Genomic DNA, 14,186 nt, shown 5'->3' on the forward strand with positions numbered 1-14,186 from the left:
AGTAAAAAAAAAACAGACAGTACACCATAAACAAGAGATATGAGGATTTCAAGTGAGTGACAGCAGCATTATGATAGTGTTCCTGTTTTCACATGCTCTATGGCCTGGCCCACAGGCAGAGACATGCAGCAGAAGAGTTCAGTCAGCGACATGAACTCCTAACTTGTAATGAAATTAAGTGTTGTGACTAAACACTCCTTGGCAATAAAAGAGTTTCTTGGAGTCGATCAACTCCATGTGGCTGACAGAACTCCTCTCTTTGTGTCTCTGGTCCACTGGCATCACAAACAGACCGTAGAAAAACAGTAGCTTGTTACATTATAAATACTGGAATAATAAAAATATGAGGGGTGCTTGATTCACAGTCTCTTGATGTTTCCCCTCCTGGGACTGCTGGAATGGTAAAGCAAGCACCCCTCAACTAGCTCAGAGATCTGAAAATGACTTTCAAACATATACTGTATGTACACAGTCCAAGCTCTGGGACAGCAAGCTAAAGTTAGGTTGTTTTTTGCTGGTGTCATTACTGTGGTATACTGTAGTTTATCGTACTGTAGAGGCCGGAATCAGCAGCTAAATCTGTCCTTTTTCCTCACATGCATGACTGAATGTGTGTATTTACACTGCAGATGGGCCACAGCATGAAAGACTAAAGGCGAATATCAAGGCAAAAATTCACTTTCTCCTGGCTGAACTTTCAAAGCACTTCTAGTCAAATGACAACTTGTAAGACACACGTTGATGTAAAAAAAAAACCTTAACTCTTAATCTACACTATGTTACTGGTGTCACACTGTAACACTCACAGCAACACTGTTTGTGACTTCTTTGTATGAGCTTTAAAGACATTAGGAGGGACATTATTTCATGGAGAATGTTTTGGGGGGTTTTGGCCAGCATTTCTAATGGTTATGACACAATATTATATTTAAAGTAATGTTGAGATCAGGGAACACCATCTAACAGGTTAGCCAGATCATCTAATCACTTCATTTGTTGGTAAAATGTAAAGCTACTGCAAGGAACCTTAATTTTGTATAGCTTCTGTTGGCCTTCTGTGGACAAAAGTTGACAAAAATGGTGAACAGAAGTATAATGATTCAAAAATCCATTAAAATGTGCTTTCAGTTGCGATACTCAAAATGAAAAGTACGATTGGCATGTCAGCAGACAAGTTTTTAACATTTTTTTTATCAGTGTTACTTTATTTGTCCTTCATTATTTTGGAAGAGGGTGGCAGGAGGGGATGATCTCTGACCCTGCTTTTGTTTTCAATGATTGAAATTGAAAGCTCATTTTAATCAATTTTTGATTAAAAATCAAAGTGGTTACACCCCTAACTGACAGTAGAGATGGCCCAAAAACTATTAAAAAACCCCATCTAAGTTGTAATACGTTATATGCAATATTTCTGCTATCTCTTGTTGAAACTAGTGCAATGTCTGTTCAGAGCAGGTCGATTGTTTGACCTAGTTGCTAGTAGCTTTTCACGAGAACCACTCATGCAAACTACTTCACACTCAACACTGCGCTTCCTTGGGTCCTAAGCAATACACCTGCCAAGTGTGAAGAGGATCAGACGAACGATTGTCAAGAAACCTGAAGGACTGATAAGATTGATATATGATAATTTTAAACAACAGAGAATTGCTAATATTTCCATTCAATGCCTGTTGATTTGAAAAAATTATAACTTTAAGAGATTACTGTAGGTACACATCAATCTTACTCCTCTTACTTGGTATGCAGTGACGATCCTGTGGGGACATCACACATTTAAAGTTGAGAGTGAAATGTGTCTCTTAAAGAACTGCGAGTGAAGCTCTCCAATACCTCAGTGTCATGGCTAACATTTACTACTCGCTACCGCAGCTTTATAGCTCATACAAATGTCACGCTTAGCACAACTGCAGATGGTATAAATGAAGAGAAAAATGACTGTCGGCTAACATGTGTATGTGTTCCTCACCTCCTGCTACCATGCACACACTTATGACAATGCACTGACAAGCCACACCACTCATCGTGCTCACCATGTATGGAAGCCCTAAGGTTGCAATCACACAAGAATCTCAGTCCTGCACATGACTGATGGAATGCTATGATAAGCAGTGGACTTTAATTAATGTCGTCCAAATGACTTTCAAGACCTGTTGTCCAACTTTAGCTCTCTGTCCCATCACTTCGTTTTTTGAAAGAATTGGAGTTTTTTGCCGGTCAGAAAGAGAAGTACTGGGAGTACAGCTCCTCTTCTTTTGCAACGTATTCTTTGCCTTTTCCTGCCTCCACACCCCTTGGGTCGGATGGTGTCGTGGCATTGGCCTCAGGAAGGCTGAAGGAGAGAAGAACAGATGTGTTAAACTGATGAGAAGGTAGAGACAGAGGTATACTCACAGACAGACAGATGTTTAGTGTCATCAGGGAGATCCAATGTTCGCAATCAATGCCAAGTGACGGCTGGTGTGGTGTCCATAGTTCAGGATGTAGTTCACTGAGTCCACACATTACCTTACAGGGACTTGGTTTTCAAACACATACAAGGACACTTTATATACAAGGCACATGCAAAGGGGGAGCTTGGGATCAGTTAAATTGCGAGGCAGCTGGATTCGCAAGATCACATGGTCATGTGATCTTCCAAATTCATCTTGTCAGGCTTTAAGCTGTGCACTTGTGGCTGAATACACAGTGGGCGGACCAATCAGCATCCAATAAGGAACCACTGGCAGCTACGGGAGTGCTTTAGACATGACGACCAGAGACAGAAGGGGGTCTAACTTTGAAAACAACAATGGCAGCCCCTCATGATGTTAGAGTAGATGCTACAGCATCAGTTCGATCAGAAGTGGAGAGTTTATTTCATTGAAAGAACAAAGAATGGCACTGAAGGCTTTTCTACATGAAAACATATTTTTGCTCTTCTCCTGACTGACATCAATAAGAGTTTTTTTACCAGCTGGCTACACTGGTGGTAGCGCTGTCCTACTTTTGATCTGATTGGTTGATAGACGGTGATAGACAGTGATAGACAGATGGTTTCCAAACTGTTTCTAGCTGCACATTTCCAGCTGGTCTCTGTGTCAAACCATCAGATGCATCAGGTTATAGGATCAAACCCTCACCAGCAACTTGTGAACTTCCACCCATCTGTTTTCTTTACCCAGCATACATTGAGCAAGAGAAGGGGTACACCTTGCATGAGTCTATCACAGGTCTCACAATGTTCAACTCAATGAACAGATATCTGTATAAGAATGCAGAATCATTGTAAGGGACAAGATTTTGGTCTTGAAAGAGTTCTGGTTTCTGTCTGTAGTCTGTTTGTAGTTCAAGTAGTAGGCTGCATGCAGGTAAACAGTCCATGAGGAGGGCAAAAGAACACATGGGGCCAAAATCCAGTATTTAAACCCATCGGCTCTCGTCTCACAGCTTTTTATTATGTTTTTAGTATGACTACGTATGAAGCAATCCGTCGTTCCAAATATGGAATTATGCAGTAAACAAAAAAGTGTTAAACAAACCAGAATATGTTTTATATTTTATATTCTTCAAAGTAGCCACCTTTTGCTTTGATGACAGCTTTGCACACTCTTGGCATTCTCTCAATCAGATTCATGAGGTCATCACCTGGATGGTTTTCCAACAGTCTTGAAGGAGTTCCCAGAGGTGCTGAGCACTTGTTGGCTGCTTTGCCTTCACTCTGTGGTCCAACTCATCCCAAACCATCTCAACTGGGTTTAGGTTGGGTGATTGTGGAGGCCAGTTCATCTGACGCAGCATTCCATCACTCTCCTTCTTGGTCAGATTGGTCAGGAGGTGTGTTTGGGGTCATTGTCCTGTTGAAAAACAGATGATGGTCTCACTAAGCGCAAACCAGATGTGACGGCATGTGGCTGCAGAATGCTGTGGTAGCCATGCTGGTTAAGTGTGCCTTGAATTTTGAATAAATCACCAACAGTGTCATCAGCAAAGCACCCCCACACCATCACACCTCCTCCTCCATGCTTCACGGTGTGAACCACTAATGTAGAAACCATCAAAGACACGGCGGGTGGAACCAAAAATCTCAAATTTGGACACATCAGACCAAAGTACAGATTTCCACTGGTCTAATGTCCATTCCTAATGTTTCTTAGCCCAAGCACTTTTCTTCGTCTTGTTCTTCCTCAGCAGTGGCTTCTTTGCAACAATTCGACCATGAAGGCCTGATTCACACAGTCTCCTCTGAACAGTTGATGTTGAGAAGTGTCTGCTACTTGAACTCTGTGAAGCATTTCTGTGGGATCTAATCTGAGGTGCTGTTAATTTGCGGTTTCTGAGTCTGGTAACTCTAATGAACTTATCCTCTGCAGCAGAGGTAACTCTTGGTCTTCCTGTCCTGGGGCAGTCCTCATGAGAGCCAGTTTCATCATGTGTTTGATGGTTTTCATGACTGAACTTGAGGATACATTCAAAGTTCTTGATATATTCCAGATTGACTGACCTTCATATCTTAAAGTAATGATGGTCTGTCGTTTCTCTTTGCTGAGTGGTTCTTGCCATAATATGAATTAGAACAGTAGTCGAATAGCGCTATTCACTGTATTGAACTGTGTACCAACCCTAGCTCTGCACAATATAACTGATGGTCTCAAACACATTAAGAAGGCAAGAAACTCCACAAAGTAACTCTTGACGAGGCGCAGCTGTTTGAAATTGAAAACCATTCCAGGTGACGACCTCATGAATCTGACTGAGAGAATGCCAGAAGTGTGCAAAGCTGTCATCAAAGCAAAAGGTGGCTACTTTAAAGATTATAAAATATAAAACATATTCTGGTTTGTTTAACACTTTTTTGTTTACTGCATAATTCCATATGTGTACCTTGATAGTTGTGATGTCTTCAGTATTGATCTACAATGTAGAAAATAATACAAATAAAGAAGAACCACTGAATGAAAAATAGCCACATGGTAGGTTGGTAGATATTGTCACAGTCCCATGACGGTATTGTGGCATTTTCTTATCGCGAGATTCAGTATATCGTTACATGCCTACTATTCAGGCATCTCAAGCTGCTAATTAAACTGTAAACAATGACCAATATTGGCTGTTGCCCCCAGAGACTCAATTGTCGTCAGACAGCAGACAATGGGTTCAGACATTGAACAAATGTAGACCTTACACACACAATCACACATACAGCTAACTAAGTATTTGTGGGAATCCCAAGGGGATTCAGGTGACAGTGTACAAAAGTTCTATGAAGACCTTTGTGGCCTGACAGGGAGCAGCACAAAGTCTGAGCAAACTTCCTAAAAAAGACGACATCTGTGGCTGTCCTTTTGATCCTGTTCTTAAACAGTCAATCATAAATCTGACAGTGTCACAGAAATACAATGCATCATTGGTTGAGTACTGTTTTGAGGGTTGCACCACACCCTGAGGCTTTTTAGATCAGTGGTCCCCAACCACCAGGCCACGGACTGGGTTATTTGGTAACGGAGCCACAGAAAGACTATATAATTTATTTTATTTCCGTTTTATTGACGATCACACCCTAAAAGATGTTTTATTTTGAAAAACCCGATTCTCTTTTAATAACATCCGTCTGTCCCTCTTGACGCGCTTGACATGTACCTGTTTCAGTCACGTTATACCAAAGAAAGTAAGCCCACAAGCTAGCTAAAATGAGTAGAAAACAAACGTCTTTGTAGAGCTACTTTGCAAAGGGAAAAAGGCCCAATGATGAGACAGAAGAAGAGCCTACGACTGCAAAGAAAAAGAAAGCTACATTTAATAGAAAATATCAGGAGTCATACTTAAAATACGGGTTTATCCCGACAGGTGATTCTGATGCACCAAGCCCTCTCTGCATAATATGTGGTGATAGTCTGTCAAATGAGGCAATGAAGCCTTCAAATCTGCTTTGGCACATGGAGACCAAGCACCCTGCATTAAAAGACATGTCCATGCTTGAAGAGAATCAACTGCTGGAGATTGCAAATGATGGTGCCTTAAAAGTATGTTTGAGTCAACTGCAAATCTGCCAGCGTTTTGGATTAAAGTCGAGGCAGAATATCCAGAGATCGCCACAAAAGCAATGAAAACACTGCGTCCATTTCCCACATCCTATCTTTGTGAAGCGGGGTTTTCTGCAGTGACGGCAACAAAGTTACGGAGTAGACTGGACGTAAGGAACACACTTCGGGTGTCTCGCATCACCCCTAGGTGGGACCGTCTCGTTGCAGAGAAACAAGCTGAGGGTTCCCACTGATTCTGCATTATTGGTGAGTAGTATTTTCATGCACTTTGTGTTTGTTATTATGCTCATTGTATAATTTTATTTTATTTACGTGTAATCCCCCCATTGCCGGTCCATGAAATAATGTCTTACATGAAACCGGTCCGTGGTGCAAAAAAGGTTGGGGACTGTTGTTTTAGACACTTTAGAACAATGGCACATTGTTCCGTTTTATCAGAATAGAATCACTATAAGTGATGGCTGGTTAGATAAAGCAAATCTGTACATTTTACACAATGTAAGAATAAATTGTTGTCTACTAATGTAAAGCTACTGAAAAACTGCATTTAAATGCATTTAAACAAACAAGAATTACATGCATGACTACAAGATTCAGCTCTGCTTTAGAGACTGATAAAGACAAATAAAACTTGTGTTTAAATGAGAAAACCGTTTTCTCCTCTCAATTCAAAATAATACACACACACACACACACACACACACACACACAGGACAAAAGCCAAAAACTAAAGAAAAACTATGTAAAATGAGTTTCTTTGAACAAACGTTCAGATTTCTCTTTGGTGTACGCCCTCCAGCGGCAGACCTCTCAGTGTTCTCGTCAGCACTCCTTCATCTCTTCTCTACTGGTTGTCTGCCGCCTTTTGTCTGGTAGAATAAAAGCACAAAAGCCTTATCTTACAAGTTTCACATTTGCAGCAGTCACTTTTAAGTTACTGCAATGCTTTTAAGTCAGTCCTTTTTTCTTTGCTTCACTCAGAGTTTGAAGTCCCATTGAGACTGATTTGAAAGTGCAAAGTTACAGAGTTGGCTCCATTTAAGAAGCAAGGCAGACAGACAGGACAGCGAGGACTGACAGAAGATTGTGTCTCAGATTTTGTGATAGTTCCATGATCGGAAAATGGGAAGTGAGATGTTAAAGCATAATGGCTCAAAAAGGGATTATATCTCTGCTGACCCTGAGTTAATAGAGGAAGACTAGAGGCATTCTGTGAGATGAATAGATCCGTTTAGTGCTCAGTGTTAGCTGAAGCCCAAATTAAAATATAAATCCTTTAATGCCTTTAAATCCTCAATGGCACACAGAATTTAGTTTTTTCTCACACTCTACCAAAAGGTGTGATCAAATTGGACAAAAAAAACACAAAATTCAGACAAAATATTGTATTTTGAAGAACTACAGCTGACGAAAGTCAACGTCTGAAAAAACAGATTGAAGAGACTCTGTTGTTAAACATGTTGAACAGAACCACACCTCTGTCCAGCTGCTTTTGTTCCTTAAAAGGTTTTGAGGTGTGATGGCACTCCACTTCCACTGTCCCACATCACATTCACTATTTAACTCTCCACTTCAGGCCGCGGCCGACAGTACATGTGGACTATCATTTGTTCATGAAATCGATTGATTTTAATTTGGTGACAGCAACATGGCTGGTGAGCTAGTTAGTTTTGCTGTTTAACATTTTGTCAAATTATGTTTGTGTTCGTCAACCCTACACAATCTTATGGACTTTGAATCTTGCTAGCATAACGTAAGCTTTTTGGACAACAGCCAAGCTTAAGGGTTCATTGAGCTGAGCAGACTAGTTTGTCTCCTGTTGTCAAGTCAAAGGTCAGTTGTGTCTGAGCAATGAACAGTGTAAACACGTAAGACACTTGTGGGATGGTAATGATTGTTCAGACTATAAGTTAAACCCTCTGGTGTTGCCAGGGAAACGGTGTTATTGCTTGTGAAAAACTTCAGATTTTGATCCCAAAACCTAGAAAATATAAATGAATGGTCTTTTTTTATCTTTGGAAAAGTGACCATGGTATAATTGGGATAATGCCCTCAATTATCAGGAATTAATGGACTCCACAGAGATATCAGATGGTTCTGGCCTACTGATAATGGACGCCTTGTCAGGAATTAATCCTGACTGACGAAGACTGGTGCTTTGTTGATTTTACCATTCTCTCATGATACTGTCCTGTCCTTATGAGCAAAAAAGGATGAACCTGACATCTAAAGTTTTGACAGAGGGCCCTTTTAAACTTCAGGTCTGGGGGAGAGGGGTGAGGATAAAAGGGAGGGAAACTAAGAAGTGAGGTGAGAGATAGAGACAGTGAGGGCAGCAAACATCACTCCCTGAATAAGGGTCAGTGACAACAAAGTGAGGGCATCAGTGGCAGGACGTCACAGAGTTCTCACCTCCTAAAGCTCTGTAGGCCCTGATGCTGCACCAGGGCTTCCTGAGGATGAGGAGCATGAGGAAAAGCAAGGCTTGGCATGGGATGATGTGGAGGATGAGGAGAAGGAGGAGGAGGATGCTGAGGAAGAGGAGAAAGAGGAAGAGGGCTGAACAGTGGCAGGGCTTTCCTAGGTCTGGGGAGGGACCTCTGGAGGGGGGAGTGAGGAGGCACACAGTGGCCCCTGGTCCTACCTCCTCCACCTCCTGTCCCTCCGCTTCCTCTCCTTCATGACTCATGGTGGGAGGGCTGACAAATCGGAGAACTGACTGACTAGGAAAGCTGGTGAAGCAGTGACCTGATTGGCTGCCTGTTTTTAACTACAGACAAACATAGAAAGGCAGGGTCGGGGGAGGTGATTCCATGTTAGAGGACCACATCCAGTTTATAGTGAAACACATCAGCTGAGCACTGAAGGGAGAGGCAAACCGTCCTCCAAATCAACATGAAAAATACTGGAGCTGGCAAAGGCAGTTCTCCTGTTAAGAGCCGTCCACACCGATAGCAATTACTGTAATGAATGATCACTATAATGATAATGATGTGAGCATCCACACTGATAAGTATGTTCAGTTCAAGACTGTTTCAACCTTTGGAGGTGTGGAGCAGAGCACAGATGGATACTTTAAGGAGATCTCGGGACAATATTTTGTGGTGACAAAAAACAGTTGTTTTTAAAGCTATTTTAGTATTTTAAACAAAAACGTGATGTTTTCAAAACCCTAACCGAGTGTTTTTGTGCTTAAACCTCACAAGACCATAAGCCCACCGTTGTTACAACATAAAATTGAAAATAGCTGATAGGCTGGAAGAACACTGTGAACAGGGCGGATGAAGGAGAAGCAGTGTAGGTGTGGAGGGAGAGCAGACTGGGGAGGAACGCAGGAGGGAAACAGAACACTGTGAACAGGGGAGTTTGTTTAGGTTAATTTGTTGAAGTAGAGGTGGACAAAGCATCTCACAAAAATCAATATACACAAATAAAATGTGGACGTGCTAATGGACGGGAGGTGTGCTGCTGTCTACCACACTTTCTTGAAACTAGCACCGTGAGCTGCTAAAGTCACAAATGTTCTAATCCTGCAGATAGGAGTTCAGAAGTGTGAGTGAAAAACAGCAGCAGGAGGAGGAGGAAAGTGAAATCAAGGATTATTGTTCGGGAGTGGCTCCTGGGATCAAAGAGCAGGTCTGACAGCTGTGCACACACACAAGGAGGATGATGAGCAGCTTGCTACACACAGATCAGTCCTACTGACAAACTGACAAACTCACAATGTGAGATGCTGTGTAATGTTCACACATGCAGCAGGTTCTCAAGAAGAGAGGGTGATTTAGTGCTGTGATGATTCATAGTGCTCAAACAATAGGCAGAATTCAAGGATTGAATTAAATCAGTGTAAGATTAATAAAGAGGAAAGACAAAATAAAATCAAGCACATGAATGACAAAGTACAGTACAGTATGGTCTGGTTGTCCTCACTGCATGGTTGCAGCTTTACTGTAGATCAATTTCAATATAATACAGAAAAATATACAATGTAGATCAATTATTTTGAGAGCTACCTTTAGTGTTATCTTTATTAATTATCAATTACTTTAATAAACAACTGTATATGAATAATTTTGTCAAACTGCACGCAGTGTCTGCCTTGGTACATTAGAGGGTCGTGTGTGTGTGTGTGTGTGTGTGTGTGTGTGTGTGTGTATTATTTTGAATTGAAGTGAAGTGCGGTCGAGCTCATGCACCAATTTCAGATGGGGTAAACACTAACACTTTCACTAAACCACTACAGATTTCATATTAATAAAGGGTGTAAATATGGTCTCCTCAGATCAGTTTGTGATCTCTTCTCTTCTGCAGACTGTGATTACAGCAGACGAGCTGTATGGAGACATCTGATGTTTCTTTGGTTGTTTTTCCATTTTAAATCAAGTCTCCAGCTACTTCAGTTGTTTAGCAGAATGCTGCAACTCTGTTTTACTGTGAAGCTCCAGAAATTTTTTGTGGACTACGAGACTTCACCTGACTTTACATCAGCATGGAGGGAGGAGACGGTGACGGAGTTTTACTTTTTGGGTAAAAAAAAACAAAAAAACAACTGTTCATTTAATCGTCTGTTTTGTTAAACGGTACAAAGATGTGTTCTGGTGTTCTGTGTGTGGATTTAACTTCTCTTGTGTGTAGTGTGTGTTTGCCAAATCCAAACGATTTGCATCTTAATGATACAAAAATCCAAAGCACGCCTTCTGAACTACAAGTGTGGTGTTCAGGGCACAATGGAGAGCATTCACACTGTGTCGAGCACAACAAACTGATGGTCTGTATTCATGACGCTGAGAACACAGTCCTCTCCTACATCTGTGGTTGGATTTGGTGATGTCACCTGTTGGAGTGTTGTTGTATGAAGGCCACTCAGCTCAGGGGGCTGATGATGACACAAACACCCACATGAACCTCTATGTCCATGCCACTCACACTAACACAGGCTGCTAGGTATGACAGCTCTCACCTTAATAAGAGGGTTGATTACACCAACGTTGGCACTGGAATTGAAGACCTTGTTGAAGCCCGTCTCTCTGTTGACCAACTCCAACTGATAGAACTTCTTGTCATCCTACAAAAGAGAAGACATGTCCCTCCTTTAGAGTATCAAACTGTCACTCCCTGCATGCTTAACATGTGGCTGCACGGAGAGAGAAAGAATCAAGATAACATTGGAACAGGGTTTTAACGTACAGAGTGGTGAGTCTTCTGATGACACTAACTGGGTTTCCATCCAAATGTATCGAATTTAAGAACGGATTTTGTGAAAATGCGCAAAAAGCAAATGCGAATTTATGCCCATTTCCATTCATTATTGTTTTGCGATTATTGGGAGAGGAGGATTGCGCCGTGAGATTACGTCATAAGAGAGCGTGAATGTATCCATGACAACAGTTGACACTCAGCTGACAGTTGACACTCAGCTGACACTCAACATCATGGACAATTTACTGGTGAACCTGTCGGCTCTTGGGAGAACATTAGCTACAATTTTGTCAGCGTTCACAGCCTACAAAACCCTCCTGAAGACGAGAAGGAAAAGAAGATTTTTAATGTTACGAGTGCTGTCAGAGTTTGCTGGAGGGAGACCGCGTCGTTCTCCATTTGTTTGGGAACGTCGCCGGGTGAAGGACTTTTGGGACGTCATACCACGACATCACATCCAGGTTAGTCATGATTTATTCGCAAAACCTGTTTCCATAACAAAAAGTCACATTTTCCTTTTATCGATACGCTGACAAATCCACCCCCTCCAAGCGTAAAAACTTTTTTGTGAATCTACTGCCTTTTTTTCGAATTTCTGGCGTTTCCATCCAAGTATTTATTCGCAATTTTTGAAAATGCGAATAAGAAAAGGTGGATGGAAACGCAACTACTGACACTGCTGTGCATATTTATTGGAATTACAGTGCCAACTGCAGACCAAATGTACCAGCAACAGTTGTGATGTCAGCTGGTAGGTAATAAGTCTGATTTGAGTGATTGGAAAACACTACCACATGACAGCCATGACAGTCTACTCACAACCAACTTCTTGACCAGAGCTTCTCTCTCGGTCACCATCTCTCTGAGCTCTGCGATGATATGCAGGTCTTCTGGTCGGCTTTCTCTGTTTCTTAACTTTTCCTCTGTCCCCTCCAACCTGGATACAGATAGGACATATGGAAGAAAAGTAGGAAGGTATGTAACAAAGTAGATAAGATTATTACAAAGTGTGTTACAAAGCCAAAAGCAATTCTTTTTGCCAGCAGACATGAAAAAGAGCTGACTATAAGACTATGTTAAGAATGCTCTAACAGCTGCAGCTCAAAGGTGCAGTAAAGAGACTTGATCCAACATTTGTGTGACTTACAATATTTGTAGAGCAGATATCTTGTCTTTGAGGACCTCCTGGGCCTTGTTGAAGTCAGCCAGCATGATTTGTGTTTCCCTGTGATGGACCACAGTCAGCTCCCCCAGGTCTCTCTCATGTCTCTTTGAAAGGTCTTGTTCATGGGCCCTGCAGCAGAGACAGACAACACTCATCAATAAACCATGATGTAACATTACACCAGACCACACGTAAAGACAATATACACCGATCAGGCATAACATTATGACCACCTGCCTAATATTGTGAAGGTTCCCCTTGTGCAGCCAAAACAGCTCTGACCTGTCAAGACATTGACTTAAGACCTCTGAGGGTGTCCTGTGGTGTCTGGCACCAGGGCATTTTATAGTGGATCCTCTGGGTCCTGTATGTTGGGGGGGTGGGCCTCCATGGATCAGACCTGCTCCAGCATGTCTTACAGATGCTCGATCAGATTGGGATGTGGGGAATTTGGAGGCCCAGTCAACACCTTGGGCCCTTTATTGTGTTCCTCGAGCTGTTCCTGAGTAGTGTTTGCCGTGTGTCAGGGCACATTGTCCTGCTGGGGGGCCACTGCCATCGGGTAGTGTTGTTGCGATGAGGGGGTGTACTTGGTCCACAACAGTGTTTGGATGGGTGGTGCGTGTCAAGTGGCATTCACATGAATGCCAGCACCCAAGGTTTCCTAGTAGAACATTGCCTTGTGATGAGATGATCAATGTTATTCAAGTCACCTGTCAGTGGTTTTAATGTTATGGCTGATCGGTGTAACCTTATGTAAAAACAACATAACCTGAGGTAAAGACAACATAACCTAATGTAAAGACAACATAACCTAATGTAAAGGCAATTTAACTTTATGTAAAGATATAATAAGATAATGTAAAGACAACGTAACCTAATGTAAAGACAACACAATATAATATAAAGACAACGTAACCTAATGTAAAAACAACATAACCTAAGGTAAAGGCAACATAACCTAATGTAAAGATAACATAACCCAATGTAAAGATAACATTAACAAATGTAAAGACAGCATAACCTAATGTAAAGACAACATAATGTAATATGAAGACAACGTAATATAATATAAAGGCAACTTAACTTAATGTAAAGGCAACATAACCTGATGTAAAGATAACCTAACCTAATGTAAAGAATAAAATAACCTAATGTAAAGACATTATATTCTAATGTAAAGAAAAGATGATCTCATGTTAAGACAATATAATATAATATAAAGACAACGTAACCTAATGTAAAGTTAAGATAAGCTAATGTAAAGACACATAACAGAATCTAAACACAACATAACCTAATGTAAAGACAACACAAGCTAATGTAAAGAGAATATAACCTCATGTAAAAACAACATAACCTAAGGTAAAGGCAACATTACCTAATGTAAAGATACCATAACCCAATGTAAAGATAACATTAACGAATGTAAAGACAACATAATCTAATGTAAAGATACCATAAACTAATGTAAAGACAACATAATCTAATGTAAACATAACATAACCTAATGTAAAGACAACATAAGATAATGTAAAGACAACATAATCTAATGTAAAAAACAACTTAATATAATATAAAGACAATTTAACGTAATGTAAAGACACATAACGGAATCTAAACACAGCATAACCTAATGTAAAGACAACACAAGCTAATGTAAAAACAACATAACCTAATGTAAAGACAACATAATATAATATAAAGGCAACTTAACTTAATGTAAAGGCAACATAACCTAATGTAAAGATAACACAACCTAATGTAAAGACAGCATAACCTAATGTAAAGACAACATA

At 40.9% G+C, this 14,186-nt stretch overlaps 1 protein-coding gene across 1 annotated transcript in view; it reads right to left on the minus strand.

Moving 5' to 3' along the window:
- Nucleotides 1–2,192: 2,192 nt before the first annotated feature.
- Nucleotides 2,193–14,186, minus strand: part of LOC140992176 (protein FAM184A-like) — a 94,568-nt gene continuing 82,574 nt past the window's right edge. Inside the window, 6 exon segments of the mRNA XM_073462453.1 lie at nt 2,193–2,332; nt 8,436–8,649; nt 8,652–8,793; nt 10,984–11,088; nt 12,042–12,159; nt 12,370–12,516. Coding sequence (XP_073318554.1) covers nt 2,218–2,332; nt 8,436–8,649; nt 8,652–8,793; nt 10,984–11,088; nt 12,042–12,159; nt 12,370–12,516 — 841 coding nt within the window. The 3' untranslated portion in view covers nt 2,193–2,217.

Source organism: Pagrus major, chromosome 24 (assembly GCF_040436345.1).
Source record: "Pagrus major chromosome 24, Pma_NU_1.0".
In the NCBI taxonomy this organism is placed as follows: Eukaryota; Metazoa; Chordata; class Actinopteri; order Spariformes; family Sparidae; genus Pagrus; species Pagrus major.